Raw genomic sequence first — 20,915 nt, forward strand, 5'->3', positions numbered from 1 at the left:
TTTCAAAACAAAATCGAAACTGCTAAGGGAAATAAGTCTCACGCTGAAACATATCCGAAAATAGCATTCTGTCTGCATTGATTTCAGCATTGACCAATCACATGATGTGTTTTTCACCCGCCCGGAGCAGTTCCACGTCAATTTCTCCAGCCGACCTAGAAAGGTGTCACAGGGAAACCAGTGGCAGAAAAAGGCTCATCTGCTACCATCATGTGTAGTTTTGTCATCAAGGCATTGCGGTTACAGGTAGTAACTCTGGATTTTAGGATATTTCGTTGAAATATTTATGCTGAATACAACAGGTGTGTACCACACGCGATTGTGTTATTTAGTGGACAGCAGACATCTCTGGTATTATTTGTGTCGATGTGAGTTACCATGTTTCATTTGTTTGCAAACAAATCATTTCGATCGGCGAGCAAAACGACAGAGTACTTAGAACTCATCATTGTGATCTTTCAGGATAGTACCCGCTATAAGCCAGGAGAGAAAGAGAAAGCCTGACGGAGGATGCGAAGAACTGGGATTTACTGGTAAAGCTGTCGACTTCGATTAAGGGCGGGATGTGGTGGGAACTGGGCGTGTTTATGGGAGGGAGTGGGTGGGAAGTGGGGTGAGGGTGTGGGGGATGCCATGGTGGGTGCCAGACAGATGTAGCAAGCAGTGAATTTCCTAATTAGTATTCTTTTGTAAAGATCTTATCAGACATTCTTGAGTTAGAACTGTTATTGAAGGCTGTGTTTTGATGTGGTTTTTTTGTTTGTTTGGTTTGTTGTTGTTTTTTTTGTTCTGTTTTTTGTTTTTGTTGTTTTTTGTGTGTTTTTTTGGTGGGGGGGAGGGGGAGGGTTGGAAGCAATAATTTTCTGCTGAAACTGAAAACTGCTAATGTGGATTCAGTATCGTACCAAAAGATGCATATAATATAATTTGTGTGTGTATGAACAGGAGCTGGTGGATGTTTCCACATCATAACACAGATAAGTTGAGACAACCACTAAGCAGCCAGCCAAGACAGGCAGGAGGGTTTTGTGGCGCCAGTCGCCTACATGGGGCAGGTATTGCAACGTCTCTACACCATAGAACAGCAGCAGCGAGAGCTGCAGCAACAACAGGGGCTAGAGCCATGTTCCAGGGCTGACTTCGGATGCCTTTCTCTGAGAGACCACAATGGCTCTCACCGATTCCCAGACTTGCTGGAACTGCCGCCAGAGCTGGGGTTGACTGTGCTTTCCTACTTGAACCCTACGGACCTATGCCTGGCTGCATGTGTGTGGGAGCAGTTAGCCAACGATGAGCTGCTATGGCAGGGGTCAGTATGAAGTTTGATATCATGGTGTTAATTTGGCAATATCCACATTTCTTCCCCTCCACTCCTGTGTCACTAATGGAGTGAACATCCATGTTTTATTGTGAATAGTACTCATTCCATCTTGAGGGGACAAATTGTGGATATTGCCGTTAGTTGTTGCTGTCAGTATCAAAGTTCTACTGGTATGTGTTCTGATGGTGAATGTTATGTTGACGTAGTTGTGGCCTGCTGTATGTGTTTGGTGAGTGCTTGTACATGTGCATGTGTGGAAATGTGCATGTGTGTATGACACTTTGTGTTTTTATGTGTGTTTGTGTGTGTTTTTTTATTGCATAGTGGAATCAACACGTCACACTCACAGAATGTATGAGAGCATACATAACAAAGGAGATAGACTATAAAAACAGGCAGGAAGATAAAAATGGATGTAATAGAAATAGTATAAAGTTATTAATGTAAATATATTTGTCCAGTGTTTTCCTTTAAAAAAAACAAAAACAAAGTACAGATAGATGTTTTGTTACAGCCTTTGCCGTAACTCCTGGGGCAGTGTGTCAATTTATTCACGCATGGCGTCTGTTCCTGGCATGACGTACAGGAAACTGTTCATGATATTGGATGAGGCATCACTGACTTTCAACTCGGATCCCTTTATGGTATGTTGTGAGGTACTTGTGGGCTTTAGCGCTGTCTTGTGAGTGAAAGAGCAGAGTAGAATGTAATAGAAGAAAAACAGAAAAGAAAAATTAAAATATGTTCACAATGTCACAGGCATAAACAATTGCATAATAATTAATATTAAGTCATGACCAATTGGAAGTTTTTTTTATGTGCTTTTAAATGCCCCAACTCACATATATGCCCCAAATCATCACACTTTGATGTAAGCAGAAGCATGCAGACAGTGCTTACACCTCTCCCCCATACTCAAGCCATATCTGCATGCATTGTCTTTTATACAGAATTCCTCTATAAGTGTATTGATTCTGCATGGCAACAGACTCTTCAGTGTTAAGGAGTAAGCATTTTCTGGGAGAATGTTTGATAAATGTTGTTGTTGTTTTTTGACTGCCACAATTATTTGAAGATCAGAAACGATAAAGCATTTCAGACAAAAACAGACATCCTACCTTGAAGCTACTGTCCTTTATTATTGTGCATCATGGATACTCATGTTATTTTATGAAATGCTCTGATTTGGGGAATGTTGGTAGTATTGTTTCTTTTTAAATGTCACTAGGCGGTTGCCTCACTGACAGAGAACAGAATCGTAGACAACGAACCAATGGAGCTTGCCCGCTTCATTCACACGACAAAGAGGCTTTGGGCTTGCAAGAAACGAGAATTCTTGGAGGGAAGGTGAGGTTCACCTGACAGAACTCCGGTCACTCAGTATGTGAATGGTTCGTACAGTCATGGAAGTCTGAAAAAGTCTTCATGGGAAAATGGGAGAACCATTTCTAGTGCTGGAAGAGTTTTGGAAAGATATGTTTTGCCTGTCAAGGTGTGAAAAGTCTTGGAACTTTTATGTCGCACAATTACCATCACAGTAGACTTAGTTATCACATTGTAATACGATTAGTAAAGACACTGGAATTGGACAACAAATGAATATGTTTTTTTTTTAAATCTACCTTGAAAACTGATTTGAAAGTATCCAAAAAGGTGGATAGTTGGGGGTAAGTGTAAATGAAAAACCCTTCTTTTTTTTTCTTTTTTTTACATGCACACACACACACACACACACACACACACACACACGCAACAATGAAGAAATGAAAACAAGAAAGATGTGTTTTAAACACTCACGGAACAAATCATTTTATTTCTTAAATTAAGCCGCATATAACTTAATATGAATCACATGCATGTAAAAGACAGTATTGTAAATCACTAAATGATAAGACCAAATCACAGTTTTCGTATAGAAACAGCTGCATTGTGTTACTGCAAAGAAGCAATTGAAACAGACATTGTTGCAGTGATAAAAGAATTTTTGAACATATTTTTCATTGCAAGCGGTATTGTATACCACCAGCCAGATGTTTTATCATTTCAAAACAGGTTCAAAGAGGGTGAGAACAGTCATCAAAAGTTTGAAGGGCCTTCCAATTTATCTTCAGCATTTTGTTGTTTGATTTGCAGGCAGGACATTTTCCAACAGCTGGTTCATCTTCAGAACTTCCAGAACCAGTTCCTGCCGAACGCTCTGCGCCAGTTCTTTCGGGAAATCTCTGCACCAGAAACAAGGGGAGAGTACTTAGCTACCATGATGGATGGCTTCTCAGAACGCTTCTGTTCTTGCAATCCCAAACTCGGCCTCAGCAAAGGTGAGATGTGTGGCAGTTGTAAAACTATAAAGGCTTTTTTGTTGTTGTATTTTGTTTTTCTTTATTTTGAATAAAATGTTAATCATTTCAATTCATTAACCACATCAGTAGTTTTGCCATTGAATTCCGTGAGAAAAGTTGTTGTTTTTGGGGGGTTTTTTAATTGATTTTTTGATTTTCATTATTTATTTTTTATTTTGTTTATTTAAAAAAAAAAAAAAAAGACTGTGAATTAACATTGAATTTCTGCCATTTATGAAGATTAATTGTACTGTCATCACTGCATATTTGTAGAATTTGAAAGAGCCTTTGATAACATTGATAAGGGTTTTGCTCTAGAGATATTTGGAAATTAAGAGGTCTGCTGATAACCAGATTTGGATGTGTAGTCCAATTGGGAATGGCAAAATTTGTTTTATACATATATTTCACAAGCTCTTTCGTATTTTTGTACCTGTTTCTGAAAATAAGACTGACAACAGTGTTATATATCACATATGCACATACATATTTATATATATATTACATTTAGAAACAAGAAGCAGTTGAATGCCTGCACACACACACACACACACACACACACACACACACACACACACACACACACACACACACACTGGCATGACAGTAACATGGTGTGTTACCAGACACTGTGTTTGTGGTGTGTTATTCCTTCATCATGCTGTGTGTTCCGGTGATAATATGGGGTGTTCTTTCAGACACGGTGTTTGTGCTGTGTTACTCCCTCATCATGCTGTGCGTTATTATATCACGGTGTTTTCTTTCAGACACAGTGTTTGTGCTGTGTTACTCCCTCATCATGCTGTGCGTTATTATATCGCGGTGTTTTCTTTCAGACACGGTGTTTGTGCTGTGTTACTCCCTCATCATGCTGTGCGTTATTATATCACGGTGTTTTCTTTCAGACACAGTGTTTGTGCTGTGTTACTCCCTCATCATGCTGTGCGTTATTATATCACGGTGTTTTCTTTCAGACACGGTGTTTGTGCTGTGTTACTCCCTCATCATGCTGTGCGTTATTATATCACGGTGTTTTCTTTCAGACACGGTGTTTGTGCTGTGTTACTCCCTCATCATGCTGTGCGTTATTATATCACGGTGTTTTCTTTCAGACACGGTGTTTGTGCTGTGTTATTCCCTCATCATGCTGTGCGTTATTATATCACGGTGTTTTCTTTCAGACACGGTGTTTGTGCTGTGTTATTCCCTCATCATGCTGTGCGTTATTATATCACGGTGTTTTCTTTCAGACACGGTGTTTGTGCTGTGTTACTCCCTCATCATGCTGTGCGTTATTATATCACGGTGTTTTCTTTCAGACACGGTGTTTGTGCTGTGTTACTCCCTCATCATGCTGTGCGTTATTATATCACGGTGTTTTCTTTCAGACACAGTGTTTGTGCTGTGTTACTCCCTCATCATGCTGTGCGTTATTATATCACGGTGTTTTCTTTCAGACACGGTGTTTGTGCTGTGTTACTCCCTCATCATGCTGTGCGTTATTATATCACGGTGTTTTCTTTCAGACACGGTGTTTGTGCTGTGTTACTCCCTCATCATGCTGTCAGTGGACCTGACCAGCCCCCACGTCAAGAACAAAATGTCCAAGCGAGAGTTCATCAAAAACACCTGTCGTGCAGCGCAAGGCGTGGATGGGGACTTCGCTGGTCACCTGTATGACAACATCTACCTGATCGGGCATGTAGCCGCTGATGTGACCTCGACCTCATGACCTTTGTCCTTAGCATAGGGCTGTTTATGGGGGAGGGAGGGGGGGGGGGGGGGGGTTAGTATTGTTTTTTTTAACTGATATTTTCACATGACAGAACATGCCATAACTTCTGGATTTATGCACACACACACACACACACACACACACACACACACACACACACACAACAGATATTGCACACACACATTTGCATACAAATAGACACAGTGAAAGATTTTGACAAAGAGCGGAAGAGTGTGTGTGTGGGAAAAAAAAGAGGGTTCATGGCAACTGGAACCAGTTTTTTATTACCACCTCACATGTAAATCAGTTTTTCAGCATGTACCAGTTTTTCCGCATGCATCTAGTTGTAAATGAGTTTTATGCTTATGCTGTTTTGGGGAAGATTGCTGTGCAGTGAAAAGGGTTAGATGGAGGGGTTTGTTTTTCACATACACACTCTTATACACATTATATATATAAATTGTATTTGTGTCATTTGTTTTCATTCACTTTTGGTTGGTTTCCATTATAGGTTTTTATTTTGTTTTGAGATGAAACTTCTTTTCTTTTTTTCTTTTTTTTTTTTTTTTTTTTTTGAATCCTCATAATAACTATTTTTAAGAATGATTATTAAGAACTGAACCAATAAATGAATTATTCACAAATTGATGAGATCAGAGCCTAATATTAACCAGATGTTTTAGGAAAAAAATATTTTAAAAAGGTGGAGATCAGAGGGATATGAAAGATTTGTCATATGTTTGAATCTGTTGTCTAGGTTTGTTAAATTAACTATGTAAAGCTTTAACTGTTATTCATCATCACCATCTGTCAGATTTTACCTTCTGGGATTTTGTGTAAGAATGGTAAAGTGGTAAACCCGTGAAATTTGTAAGATTTTGATGGATACTATTATTACTGATTTTTAAGATTATTGGTTCTAACAAACATTATAAAAGAAAGCACAAAATATAGATTAATCTTATGAAAATGTTTAATACTGCTTTTTTGTGGACGCACATCTGTGAAAAATGCTTGCAGTAAGTTTCCAGACATTAGTGTTTTGAAATGGCATCTATTTTTTCAGCAGTGCATAGCTTTGACTGTGTTTAAATCTTTGAAGAATTTTCACTGTTTAACTCAGTAAATGACTGCACAGAAACACATATGTCTAAAATTGATAAGAACCTTACCTCTGACTTGTGGTGAAGAGTCATACATATACATACTGTTTTGTTCATGTTTGTCATATGTGTTTTAAAATTTTCTTTTAAATTTGTATATATATGTATATAAATATGTGTGTGTTTGCGTGTGTGTGTGTGTGTGTGAGAGAGAGAGAGAGAGAGAGTGCACGTAATCATTTGTTGCTTCTCGAAGTTTCAATCTCATGGCATGTGTTTTTACTGCCACTGTGGACTCACTATTGATTTGTGGTATGTGCCACATTTTGTTGCCTCAGTGTTACTACATATTCTTTTGCTATCCATCAAAACTCATTTTCATGTTTGTGTGTGTATGCATGCATTTGTGGAAGAGAGAGAGAGTCTTGTAATGTCTAAATGCATATACACAGACGCCCAGAGAGACAGAGACATTGTGAGATAGTAAATAGGGGAATAGGTCTACACACATTAATCTCAGTATTTGTATGTGTGTGTATGTGCATGTGTGTGAGTCCGTATGTGATAGAGATGGATAGTTACAAGTGTTTGGTGACTGGAGATTTTTGTGATTGAAGTTTCTTTTCAGTTGATCTTTTGTTACCACCGATACTTAAAAAGGAATGACAAGGGTGTTAGCTAGACTGTAGAGTACATGTTTAAAGAGTAAAAAAAAAAGATGCTGCACACAGCATCACTTTTAAGCAGGGTGTTTTCTCATGTATTGCCGTTTGTGAGAGTTGTGTTTTCTTGCTGGCTCTCTCTTTGTTTTTTATGTTCTTTATTTTTTTCCTTTTATTTATTTATTTTTTTTATCTCTTATTGTCATATATATATTTGTTTATGTTCTTTATTTTTTTTTCCTTTTTTTTTTTTTTTTATCTCTTATTGTCAGATATATATATTTGTTTAATGATTTCAGCTTTAAAAATATTTTTTCTCAGACTGACGTAACATTTTGAAAGAAAACATCGGCAAACATAGATATTTGTTCACACAGAGACTGTCAAAAATGCAAAACCAGACATGGAGATCCACATGGTGGGATACAAGTAATTTTAGGTCAAAACACTCATGTGCATTAACTCGACTAGGTGAAAGTAATTAGGGTCCAGTTGTTTTTTTATTCAAAGATATTTTACAACATGACTTGTTTTCAGCCAGCATTGATGGTTGGTTGGGCTGTAAGCAATAAGAAGTATGTAAATCAAATAAATTGTGCTGATTAGTTGAAATTTCTGTTTTGGTAATAACTTGACTTGATAAAGACAGTAAATTATTGATAACTTGACTTAATAAAGACAGTGAATTATTATCTGACTTTACACAAGCATATGTGGAGAGCTGTTGAATAACTTGAACTGCAAGGAATATGAGTGAAGGTGTGCACAGTAAAGAATGTAAGTGTATGTGTGTTTTCTAATCAAAATGATTTGAAATTCCTTGACATGTGCATGCAGTATTATGGATCACAAATCTCTACATTTGATTATTTATCACATGACAGGGGGTTCTTCACCTTTTTATCACCATGGAATTCTGCTCTACAAATATTTATTTGGCCCCAGACAGCAGTGTCTGGGCATCTGCTTTGGGATTTGACAGGCTATGGTGGCAGAATTGTTAAGACATTTATCTGCAAGTACTTCTCCCTCCTCCCAAATTTTACTGGAAAATCAAACTGAGCTTCTGGTCATTCAGATGAGACGATAAACAAAGTCCTGTGTGCAGCATACACTTGGCACACTTAAAAAGAACCCATGGCAACATACTGCAGTCCTCTGACAAAATCATGTAGAAGAAATCCACTCCAGTAGTTACATAAATATACATGCATGAATTTGTCTGAAAGCTTTGAGATTCTTCACCCTTTTTTCACCTTGGAAACCTGACTTTACTCACTTGCTTTCTTTTTGTTAGAATATGGATTTTTATTTGTTATATTACTTAATTTGTACTATGCGTTGAGGTTGTTTTGTAAGATGCACACATCATCAGAGCATTCTGCAAAAGATTTTGTTGAAAGGAATTGACCAGGCTTACTCATGAGGTGTATCTGTGTGTTCTGAGTTAGTTTGTGTGCCTTGTGCTGGACTTTGTGTAGCCATTTAGCACAGATTATTTTACACACTACAGTTGTGCTCTCAGATAAATGGTTCATTACATTTTAAAGCTTTTTAGAGAGCGTGTTGAGGCAGTGTTTGACGTGCTCTTCACAAATGACATGTTCTGAATAGTTATGTGACATGAGAAAGATTTCCTCTTACATGGACTAGACTATGGAAACAGTGGCTGTCTCTGCATGGCGCTTCTTGCATGTCTGTGAGCAAAGCTTCATTTTGTGAAGATGTGAAGTGAAGAGGTATGTTGTGAAGAGAGTCATCAATTTATTCTGTAGTGTTAATCACTATATAAGAGGGAAGGAAGGGTAAGGTTGTTTTTTGTTGTTGTTGTTCATGTTTCGGCATGCCTCTGTAAGCATAAATCGCAAATTGTTTTTTGCCTATGTCATTGTTACGTTGAGTTTATTTTGTCCATTACTGCACATTTTATCACCCCATTCTCTCTTTCTCCCTGTCAGTGTGTCTGCCTGTCTGTGTCATTAAACTGACTTTGATGCGCATGAGGTTGTGCATGTTTTGTTCACACATAGTGAGCGTTAAATTATGGTGTATTTTCCCATGTCTCACAAAGATATATATATTTTGATGGAACCATTATTTACTTTGAAATATAAAAAATGAATGCGTGTGTGTGTGTGTTGTCAAATGATTGTTGTGTCAAGTTACTTGATGAATCCTGTGAATATTCCATATTGTTTGTTACCAAGCAAGGAACATTTTATAAGCTGTTAACAAAGATTCTGTGAGGAATTTGGTTGGCAAAATTCAGGCTGGTTGTGAAACAAAACAGTTGCACTATCTTGATTTTCAGTAACATAAGTCATGGTCTAAGGTTGCCAGTTTTTTTGTTGTTTTTTTTATTTGGGGGGTGGGGGGGGGGATTCCGTCAAACGTGAAGAGTTGTAAAACTTTTACGCACAGGATTTCCATTTTTCTTTAATGATTAAAATAGAGAATATGGGCAAAGTGTGGCTGTATTGGGTGTATTTAAATCATTCAACATCATCACCTTTGTGTCACTTCTTTCCTGGTGAAACTGTTTGCTATTAAACTTGTAAAGTGATTGTATAAGTTAGGGTTGCATTTTTTGCCAGAAATCTGTTTACTGGGTCGCATTTTGTGAGGGAATAAATTGTTGGCATCCTATCCAGACCGAAAATGGGAGCACATAGTAAACAGTTTCATACACTGGCATAAGCATGCACCATCATAAACACAGTTGCCTGCATGTTTGCATGTCTTGCACAAATACGCACATGCACAGACTTACAAGGACTGCACTTCAAAAGGATTGCTGATTTGCAGCAACAGCACATGAGTATGTAAATGATTTTGTTTGTGATTCTGTTGTTGTTTTTTTAAAACCTTATGTTCTTTTTATCTGTTTTTTGTTGTTGCTTTTGGTGGGTTATGCGTTAACGTAGTGTCAGTTTGACTGAATGAAACTTTGGACAAATTTGTTTTATATTTGTATGTTCAAACAAACCACATGTGTCAAGTTGTTTGGGAGGGTCAGGGTGTGTGTGGAGAGGGTGGTCCATTTAAATAGTGTTACTGCAGCCAGTGACTGAGCTGTTGGTTTTAGTTGAAAGTGTGGAACACTGGAAACACAGGCAGTAAATTCTCATTGTAGGTAGGTTGCTTTTTTGACTCACTTGTTGTTGTTGCTATTTTTTGTTTGTTTGTAAATCATTTTTGACTCACTTGTGTAAACAAAGTGAGTCTATGTTTTAACCCGGTGTTCGGTTGTGTGTGTGTGTGTGTGTCTGTGTGTCCGTGGTAAACTTTAACATTGGCATTTTCTCTGCAAATACTTTGTCAGTTGACACCAAATGTGGCATAAAAATAGGAAAAATTCAGTTCTTTCCAGTCATCTTGTTTTAAACAATATTGCACCTCTGGGATGGGCACAAAAAAATAAAAAAGAAGCCTAATTATATGCAAACTGCATTTACTGTTATATTTATATTTTTTGTATTCTCTAAACTTGGCACTTTGACCTCTTATTCTGACACAACAACAAACAGGAACTTCTTTTGCTAAGCATGGAATTTTTATTTATTTTGCAAACGTTTTGGTGCAGATAGTGAAGAAGGGAAATTACTCTGTAATTAATGCTAGGGGACTTAATTTGCTTTAAACTGATCTTTCTCATCTTAAACATTACATTTTGAAATTATACTCAATACATAAAAAGCTTGGATTTTTTTTAAAGTGTATCACAAGTGAGTCTTGAAGGCCTTGCCTCTCTTGTTCTTTCATGAAATAAGTAGACCACATATATGTCTTTTAGTCACTGTGTGAGTTTGAGTGTGTTTGTATGTTTGTGGGTTGTGAGAAAGTTTGTGTAGTTGGCTGACAAATTCAAGATGTTAGATATTAAGAAGTGTACCTAACCTATACATGTGCAAGGGCTCACCAGAACAAGAATCAGAATATGGTCTTTATGGAGTGTGTGACCGTTTATGATACAGCGAATTGTTATTGATCATAGAGACAGTTGAATCAACAGCATTCATTGTTGCAGTTGGCTTATATCTGAAGGTGGCAGCTCGTCTGTCTGTATTTTGCCTTGGTGTGTATTATTTTCTTCCCACCTCTCACCCTCCCTCTCTTTCTCTTTTTGGTTTGTTTTTGGTTTTTTGAGTGTTTTTTTCAGAAAAAAACTGCTGGCCAAATTAATGCTTACGTATGTGAATGTCCTTCATTATGAACAGTCAAATGAAACGTTAAACTGAAGTTGTGTGTGCTGCATGCTATTAGCACATAAAGAGGATTTTCCTTGCAAATTTCTGTTGAAAAACCCACTCTGTTAGTAAAACAAGAACACTTGCAAACAGGTGAGAAAAAGGTTTGGCGCCACACTGTGGTGACACTCTGCTTGGTTTGAGCAACCTGATTTCACACGGAGAAATTTGTTGTAACAGAAAGAGTCAACAGTAAAATTAATCAGATGTATACTATCAGCTGCCATGATCCAGTGGCTGGGATCATGGATTGATGATGAGGTGGCAGTGGGTTGACACCCACTCAAGCCACAGCTGAATATGCTGAGAGGAACATGCTTGAGGACAGACCACACAGTGTCATTCACTTCATGGGAGTGTCCATGAGAGTGCTGTTGACTTTTCTTTTTCTTTATTTTTTTTTGGAGGGGGTGGGGGAGGGGACCACCACTGCAGGTATGATTCTGTTTTAACCAGACAATGACTTTGTGCATTCTCTGTAACCAAGAAATCAGGAGTGAGTGTGGATTATTTTTGACACTCGAGATTTAACACAAGAGCTATATGTGTATATTCAGCAGAACAGAACAAGATATTTGTGTGGTTTGATCAGTTCTTTTTGTTGCCAGTAACTATCTGTGGATGTTTTCTTGAAATGGATGTGATGTAAAATGGCACACCACAATCTTTAAAGTTGATTTTGTTGCTTTTATTGGAGATGCCCCTGTTCGTGTTCTCCTTTCTGTCAGTGTCCTTTCACCATTGTAATATCTCTATTTCCATGCCTTTTCCCTCTTTGTTTTGGCCTCTTCTTCTCTTTTCCTTCTTTCTCTTTGCACTTGCAGGGTACAGTGCAGCTATGAATGCTTAGTACTAATGTACTCGTTGGCATACTGACATATATCATATGAGACCAGTGTGTTTTGTGATATGACTTCATCTTCAATGATACTGACAGCTGTCACATGTTAACTGTGTCTTGTGTAACACATATTTGTCTTTCAAACCGTCAGAGAGGATGGAGAATTTCATGGAGCAGTATATGATGAAATACAAAAAAAAAAAAAAAAAAAAGACAATAAATTAATAGTCTGAGAAGTAAAACAATGTGTGATTGAAAGCACCAGAGATCTTATTTTCTGCAGGGCATCGGATTTTGTTACTCAGTGTTGCTCTTCTTATGTGATATTGTCTTTAGTTTGTTGTGTGCTGATGCACATGGCCCAAAAGGAAAAACTAACACAACTGCAGCAACAGCAAAAAAACAACAGCTACGATAATACTGATAATGGTAACAAAAGAAATTATGATAACTATACATCTATGGTTGCTCATACCTCAGTTTCTTTCAAAGCAATACTTTTTCTATTGGAAAAAAAAAAAAATCCATCATAATTATGATGTATTTATCAAATGTATTCATCAGATTTAATTGATGATGGTTAATGAACATGTTCATAGGTTTGCGCTTTTGTTATCTTACTGAACATGCTCAAAGATTTGTGCTTTTAATATTTAAATTTAATGATGAGCAGATCGCCTAAAATGTGTATAACATTGATATATACTTGTCTTTTCAGAAACTGTTGACACACATGAAGTGCTTGCCAATATAATCTTCAGTGTCTTGCTTCTTTCTTTCTAGTGTATATTTACAGTTTTAAGCAAAAATAAATGACAAAAACTACAAACTTCAGACCGGCCTAGTAACATCATAATATAAAACTCTGCACGCGTTTGAAACTGCTAATAATACCCACTGCTTTATTTCAAATGAATTAACATATGGGCTAGACTTGTTGTATGCAATGTTTGGTTGAGATTCTTCCTCAGTCTAAAACAGATTGACAGATTCTGATGATGATTTTAGTGTGTGTGTTTAAACACGCTAACTTTGTGGTTTAGTTTTGTGTTCTAAGTGCCTGCGTGATTCTACATATTGAGTTAAATGTCATTAGGTTTGGAATGTTATCTGTGATCCTGTTTTATAAACTTTATAATAAAACAGCCTTTGAACTGGAGCTGACATTTGGTGTTTGTGCTCAACTCTGTGTGGATGCATGTGTGTTTAAGTGTGTGTGTGAATCTGTAGGAACATGTCATCAACATACTGACTGTTTTTCTTCTTTTTTTTTTTTAGCAGATGTGTAGCATACTCCAACATCTTGAAACTTTCACAATAAATATTATGTAATTGTTACGTTATGGACACACATACACACACTTGCATGCCCACACACTCACACTTGCATGTGTTCAGATGTGCACACACACACAAATATTGTTATTATAGAATACATGATCTATTGAGTAGCCTATCAATTGCTGTGTATCTGCCTATTTTGTTGTCACCAACAAGGAGATGAAAATTAATATCAACAGGTAATTGTCTTTCATTTCTAGCTTGTGATCTCTTGCCCCCACCCCTCCCTTTTAATTTTTTTTTTATTCAATTCAAAATACTTATTGTCTGCTTCAACCAAAACAGAAAATTATCTTTCGGGTCACTTAATATACCTGTCAGCTTATACCAAAGAGAAAAAAAATTAACTGACAGACCATTCACTGATCACCACACACACATCAGTGATGTGAAAAGAAAAATATTTGGGTAAGATAGTTTTACATTATAAAATAGAGTGAAACAACTGTGTGTGTGTGTGTGTGCATGTGTACGTGTGCATGTGTTGGTGTGTGTGTGCATGCGCGCTCACGTGTTTGCATGTATGTGTGCAAGTACGCTCGTGTGATGCATGTTATGCCAGTGAGGATGAATTATTTCTTCAATTCTCTGATACTGGTTCTGACAAACCACACGTGCTGGAGACGTGAGTTTGCTTTTCACCAAGAAGCAAGAGGGAGACTGGAGGAGGGGAAGGGGGGGGGGGGGTAAGCATGATCCAGTGTGGTCAGTGAGGCACAACCACAACAGCTTTCTGTGTGAAAAAGCAAGCCGTGTTGAGGGGCTGGGGGGGAAGTGGGGGAGGGGGGGAAGAGGCAGACTAACAGCCCACACTCGCTCTGACTGTTCCCAAGTGGCCTGCATGCCGCCCATTAATTAACAGCCCTGTTAACCTCACCTGGCAGCTTATCTCACGTGCCCTCTATACCACCCACCCCAAACACACACCTTCTCTGAGCTGGGATCTCAATCGGCATCTCAGCGATGCTCCTCCACCAAACAGACTATCTCTTCTGTTTGTCGCAAGGTGCAAAGCGTGCGGACTGATCCATGCACGCTAAATAAAAAATAAATAAATAAGCTTTTTTTTAATGCACCAGATGCCTGACCGATACATAAACCCAACGCGCTTGCGAGGCCTTGGTAGCATACTCTAGGAATATATAAAACGTGCTGCTTCTTGAACCAGTGAGCCACTGAAATGCTTGTGATATCAAAAGCTGTCTGTTTTGTTTTTTCTTCTAAAATTACTTTTTCAAAGAACATGATTCACTCAAAGAATTCCTCTACCTCCCCGCTAGCATCTTTTAGTTCCTTTGTCATTCTTCGTCTGCTTTCGAAGGGGGCGCTTCAGACATACGCAGGATGGTACAATTTGAGGAAGGGAAGTAACTGGCTGTGGGTACTTTCGTTTTCGTCCGTCATCTATGCGGACTGGCATTTTGTAGTACAAGAATCTTGGGGTGACAAAAGATGTACAATGGCGAAGTACTAACTTCGCGTTAGTGTGTGTGTACACATGAACAGGACAATACTACACACAAGTACATAATATATAGGCACACAATACACACATGCACACTCTCACTCTGTCTTCCCTCACCGCCACTCATGTACACCGCACACAGTATGATCGCTCATTGCTGCACACACACACACACACACACACACACACACACACACACACACACACACACACACACACACACACACGCCAGAGATTCTGCCGGATTTTCATAATAATTATCATGATCGTATGGTTGCACAGATATATTATATTCAGACATGTCCATAATCACTTTCATACTCTGTGTGTGTGTGTGTGTGTGTGTGTGTGTGTGTGTGTGTGTGTGTGTCTGTCTGTCTGTATGTATGTATGTATGTACACGGCATGGGTGCAATAGCCGAACGGTTTAAGCGTTGGACTTTCAATCTGAGGGTCCCGGGTTCGAATCTCGGTGACGGCGCCTGGTGGGTAACGGATGGAGATTTTTCCGATCTCCCAGGTCAATATGTGTGCAAACCTGCTAGTGCCTGAACCCCATTCGTGTGTATACGCACGCAGAAGATCAAATACGCACTTTAAAGATAATGTAATCCATGTCAGCGTTCGGTGGGTTATGGAAACAAGAACATACCCAGCATGCACACCCCCGAAAACGAAGTATGGCTGCCTACATGGTGGGGTAAAACACACACACACACACACACACACACACACACACACACACACACACACACACACACACAACAACAACAACAACAACAACAACAACAACAACAACAAAAACCCAACAACAACAACAAAAAACAAAACAAAAAAATACACACACAACAAACACCGGTCATGCACATGACGTAAATGCACGTAAAATGTTATATGTTTGTCTGAGTGTGTATGTGTGCGTGCCTGAAATCTGATTGAATGACAAAGGAAACGAATAATGAGAGCCCAGTGGCAGCCGTCAGTCGGCTCTACCCAGGTAGGCAGCTTGTTGTGTAAATGACTCCGTCCGAGGGTAGGCACTATATAAGTATCCATATCAATGAATGAATCAATCAATCAATCAATGTATGTATGTATGTATGTATATATATCTCTCTTTCTCTCTTAACACACACACACACACACACACACACACACACACACACCGCTGAAAAAACATCAAAACCACCGACAAACCCACCACTTCTCCATGCCAGCATATAACAGCCATCATCTGGACTTGCAAAAACAAAATTTTTTCAGTTTGAACTTGTTGATGCAGTGAGACTGCGTGCCGTAAGCATTGATCCTGCTGATGTCACCGGCCAGACTGAAACTCTCTGAATATTCCTCATACTTCATCGTCCCTTCAAACACAGCGTTGCCTGGCTCCGTTTCTATCGCCAGCTGATAAATTACCACAGATTCTGATCGATCACCGAATCGAACTGTTCGATTGATGACGTCATGGAGACTCTCCTCAAAGCGAAGAACGTCGTCATTGGCGGCCATTTGTTCAGCCTGGTGGATGCTTTTCAGTTCAAGTCTGGCGCACTGGTCGAAGTCGTGCTGCAAAAATTCGTTGATTTTTCGCACAATCTCTCGCGCTGTTTTGCGAACAATGTGGCTAGACAGGGGCAGAGCTTTCCGTTTCATGCACATGCACCAGTGAGGTAAGATGTGCGCGTGCGCACAACTGCGTGATTCGGGGATTTCCCTGAACAGGCTGATGCCTCGCTGGGTGACGCTCGCCGGCCTGTCCCGGCCGTCGAAGTAGAGGATGTCTTTCAACGTTTCAAAGACGTCAAACGGTGTGGTGAGTCTGTTGGAGTTCACTTGGAGGTTCTGGTAGAGTTTGGGGTAGCGGGATTGGAACCAGCGCGGGAAGACAAAGAAGAGAAAAGGCAGTCTCTCCTCAGCTTTCCCCACGTAAGTGCTGCGCATTTCTCCGAACCGGTTCCCGTGGTCACTGTAGTAAATAAGAATGGTGTTGTTGAGGTGACCTTCCGCTCTGAACGTTTTGAGAAAGGCGAGGTGCGGGTCGTCAGCGGCGCCGGCGTCGTTGGTGTGGTCGTGGGTCAGCCTGGTGATGAAGGTGAAGCCGAAGTGAGGCTTGCGGCGGAACTGGCGGGAGAAGTCGGTGAGGTAGTTGAGGAGCATGGAGGTCTCCAGCTGGTTGGCCACACAGTGGTGGCGGTGGTTCCACACGCTGCTGTGCTTCTCCATCGCCAGCGCCAGGGCCCGGTTGTAATAGTCCGCCGGCGCCTCGTGAAAACCTTCCTTCTGGTACACGAAGATGGCGATCTTGGGGGCGTCTTCGGCGTACAGTGTCCGGTAGCCCGCCTTGGAGAAGTTGCTCCAGATGAAGGTGAAGTTGTCGAAGGAGGAGTTCACCATGGTTTCGTCCCAGGGCAGCTCCTCCACGAACTGGCCGGCCGTCATGGGCACGATGTTGACGAAGGTGTTGTCGGCCACCTTGTTGTAGCCCAGCATCTCCACCGCCTGCAGCTCGCGAAGCAGGAAGTCCCGGGTCAGCGGCATCTGTCTCATGAAGTTCAGTCTGGACACGGAGTCCACGCCCACCATCTGCACGTTGAGGATCTCCTGGGGACGGTGACGCTTCACGTGGTTCTTCAGCTTGATGTGGCAGCGCGACTCCACGTGCTCTTTGGGCAGTATGAAGGCATGGAATGTGGTGGAGATGACGCCACCGGAGCGACTGTAGCAGTAGATCCTGATGAACTCGTCCTTCATCTCGATGTCGGTGTCAAACTCTTCCCCCAGCTCACTGTAGGCAAAGGCGAAGTCGCTGTGCAGACCTTCCCTGGTGACGGCCTGATATCGGCAGTGACTGAAGTCCCCGTTCAGCATCTGCTCGATGTGAGTCCGGTTAATCCTCAGAACGGTTCCGTCCACGTAGGTCACAGGGGGTCTGAGACCACAGGTGATCTTCCCTTTCCGCCGCACGCTGTCGGCGATGGACGGGTCCATGGGGTCAAGGTCAGGGATCTTGCAGGCGGACGTGTCCACAAGAAACCCCCGCGGTGGTGGTGTCTCCTCATCATCGGGCACGGGCAGCAGTCGGGGAGGGCGGGTGAAGTAGTAGAGGAGGTGAAGGAGGCACAGAGTGGCCACCACACTGGTCAGGCTCAGGAACCCGTAGTGCAGCATCCGCTGGAACCGGGCCATAGTCCTGCAGCGTCAGTCAGCATGGAGACAGTGGCTTTCTGCAACATGGCATGGACATTGTGACGTCAGCATGGAGACAGTGGCTTTCTGCAACATGGCATGGACATTGTGACGTCAGCATGGAGACAGTGGCTTTCTGCAACATGGCATAGACATTGTGACGTCAGCATGGAGACTGTGGCTTTCTGCAACATGGCATGGACATAACCATTCCTTATAGTATGACGCTACACTGTGTGTACAGTTCAATTCAAAGTGACGCAATGCACTGAGTACAATACGGATACGGATGATTTATTCATAACATGCCATGGCCCCAAATGAAGGGGTGAATGCAATACAATACAACAACAGTAAAGATAATACAATGATATTAGAATACAGCACACATTAGGGTGCAACATGGTAAGACAATAAAAATATAAAACAATGAAAAAAAAAGACAAAGAAAGCCAAAAGGACACAGCCGCCAAGGCAGGCTAGAGCACACGCCGGCCTATACAGCACTGAGATAAAATAACATTTACATATCACGGGTCAATGGTATAGTTATAGGCCACAGTGTACAGCGTGGCAAAACATCTCTTCTGTAAAATCACAACACCAACAACACAGCACTGCACAACTCTCGATGTCAGTTATGCAGTAATGATGTCGACAAAGAAAACTTTACAATGTCAAAGTATTCATGGCAAAGAAAACAACAACGCTAGACAAAGAACAAGATCAAGCTCCCAGTCACTATATGAGAAGAGGTGACAAAGAGGACAAAGGGAAAGCAAGCCCCGGGTTCGATTCTCGTAGCATGTACCGATAATTTTACCCCCCTCCTCCCCCCCGCTCCCCCCTCCACCCCCTTCTCTATCACACACACACACACACACACACACACACACACACACACACACACACACACCACAGACTCTCTCTCTCTCTCTCTCTCTCTCTCTCGGCACACACACACAACCGTACACTACAGAAAGCCATAAATTTCATTGTCAGATTAACTGTTGCTCTCCCTCCCTCACACACACACACACACACACACACACACACACACACACACACTTCGCTTCACTCAGCGGACAAATATAAGTACTACATAAGTACAACTTCACAAAAAGTAATGCGGTAAATGACTCCGTACGTTTATGCTGGCGGTTCCCCCTCTCCTCCTCTCTGCCCTGCCCCCCGCCCCTCATCCCCCTGCCTCCCCGTGTACCTCCAAGTTGAGTTTCTGGGATATTGGCCTGTATACAAAAAGTTTCTCAGTTTCCCCCCCAACACCAGCACTTATCAGCATCCCGCACGGCGAGAACAGATAGGGTTACTCTGTCTGGCACGCGCGTGATGGCTCCGTTCTCTTCAGAACAGCGAGGTACACAGTGTTGTTGTGTCAATACACGCGCTATAGTGCTCGACACAGCATATGTTTCTCTCTCCATCTGTTGAACAGCCTTGGTGCTGAATCCAAGGGCTGCTGTTGCACTGACTCAGAGGGAATGTGTCGAAACAGAAAGAACACATTGTAAATTCCGTCTGAACAAATGTTGGAACAAAGAGAGAGTGAAGAGAAACATTCTGAAACTCGTTTTTTTTTTGTTTTGTTTGTTTGTTTGTTTTTTCATCGCTCAGAGATTAACTGGATTAAACTGACAGCTGATCCAAGTGAAAAAGAAAGCCAAGTACTTTATACAAAAGCCATTCACGTATTACATTTTGGGGCAGAGAAACAGTTGGCAAAAGAAAACCAAGAACTCACTTGAAAGGATTTGAACACGCCTAAGAACACACATACACACAGATGCGCAAAGCAGGCTGTTTCGTCAACAGATGATCCAGGCATTACATGGTAAAGAGTCAAACATGGCTGGACCTCACTCACTGAGTGTAATTTTACGGATGTGTCTCGAATCAGACAGCAAAAGACGATGACAAAACTATTCCGTTGAAACACACACACATATATATCTTATATACAAATACTTCAGTTTGTTGTTAATTCATAGATGCACGCATTCCTCACAAAACAGATCAAACAGTATAGGCGTACGCATGTTAGTATTCGTGCACGTGTAGTCTTCTGGTCAGAGAGAAGGCCTTACCTCGCACTGCATGAGAAGCGTGTAGTCTGGCAGCGTTGCCCTCGGAATGGCGAGCACAGTATGTAGGCTAAGAGGGGACGTGAAATTTGGAGCAGGGGCAGGTGAGATGGAGGAGGCGAGGAGTGTGGCTGGGAGAGCCCCCCGCCCCCTCCCCCCTGCTTGATAGGAATGAAGGAGGCGCGACGGTAGGGTAGATAAGTGGAAGGGCAGGTATAGTGAAGCCGGGTTGAAGCAGGGCCGGGGGAAATGAGGGGAAGGTAGGTTATTAGGAGGGGGCGGGAGTTTCGGAGGGAGTGGTGTAGGGGGTGAAGGAGTGGCTTTGACATCGCTCTCCTGCAGCTGAGAGCACTGCTGATTTTAATCGTCCGTAATAGCCTATAAAATATCGCCCCCCACCTCACTCTCTCTCTCTCTCTCTCGCCGCACACACACACACACACACACACACACACACACACACACACGCACGCACGCACGCACACACACACACACGCACGCGCGCGAACACACAATTTCTCAGGCACTTCCGTCAGCTCCAGTTTATTTCAATTCTTCAATTCTGACCCA

At 41.2% G+C, this 20,915-nt stretch overlaps 2 protein-coding genes across 6 annotated transcripts; one reads left to right on the forward strand and one right to left on the reverse strand.

Annotated features, from left to right (window-relative positions):
- Nucleotides 1–152: 152 nt before the first annotated feature.
- On the forward strand, nt 153–13,407 carry LOC143284047 (F-box only protein 8-like). 2 transcript variants are annotated; one of them, XM_076590652.1, is made up of 6 exons: nt 153–246; nt 946–1,309; nt 1,836–1,965; nt 2,550–2,668; nt 3,455–3,639; nt 5,187–13,407. In XM_076590652.1, exons 2-6 carry the CDS (start codon nt 1,047–1,049, stop codon nt 5,390–5,392), a joined length of 903 nt encoding a protein of 300 aa, XP_076446767.1. In that variant the 5' UTR covers nt 153–246; nt 946–1,046; the 3' UTR covers nt 5,393–13,407. The 2 variants fall into 2 exon arrangements, with proteins under 2 accessions (XP_076446767.1, XP_076446768.1); XM_076590653.1 differs by lacking the exon at nt 153–246 and adding an exon at nt 256–533.
- Nucleotides 13,408–16,260: 2,853 nt separating this feature from the next.
- Nucleotides 16,261–20,536, reverse strand: LOC143284270 (uncharacterized). 4 transcript variants are annotated; one of them, XM_076590958.1, is made up of 2 exons: nt 20,349–20,536; nt 16,261–18,281 (listed from the first exon to the last, which is right to left on the reverse strand). In XM_076590958.1, exon 2 carries the CDS (start codon nt 18,241–18,243, stop codon nt 16,285–16,287), a length of 1,959 nt encoding a protein of 652 aa, XP_076447073.1. In that variant the 5' UTR covers nt 18,244–18,281; nt 20,349–20,536; the 3' UTR covers nt 16,261–16,284. The 4 variants fall into 4 exon arrangements, with proteins under 4 accessions (XP_076447073.1, XP_076447075.1, XP_076447072.1 ...); XM_076590960.1 differs by having other exon boundaries at nt 16,261–18,330; XM_076590957.1 differs by having other exon boundaries at nt 16,261–18,379.
- Between the last annotated feature and the right edge of the window lie 379 nt (nt 20,537–20,915).

Source organism: Babylonia areolata, chromosome 7 (assembly GCF_041734735.1).
Source record: "Babylonia areolata isolate BAREFJ2019XMU chromosome 7, ASM4173473v1, whole genome shotgun sequence".
In the NCBI taxonomy this organism is placed as follows: domain Eukaryota; kingdom Metazoa; phylum Mollusca; class Gastropoda; order Neogastropoda; family Buccinidae; genus Babylonia; species Babylonia areolata.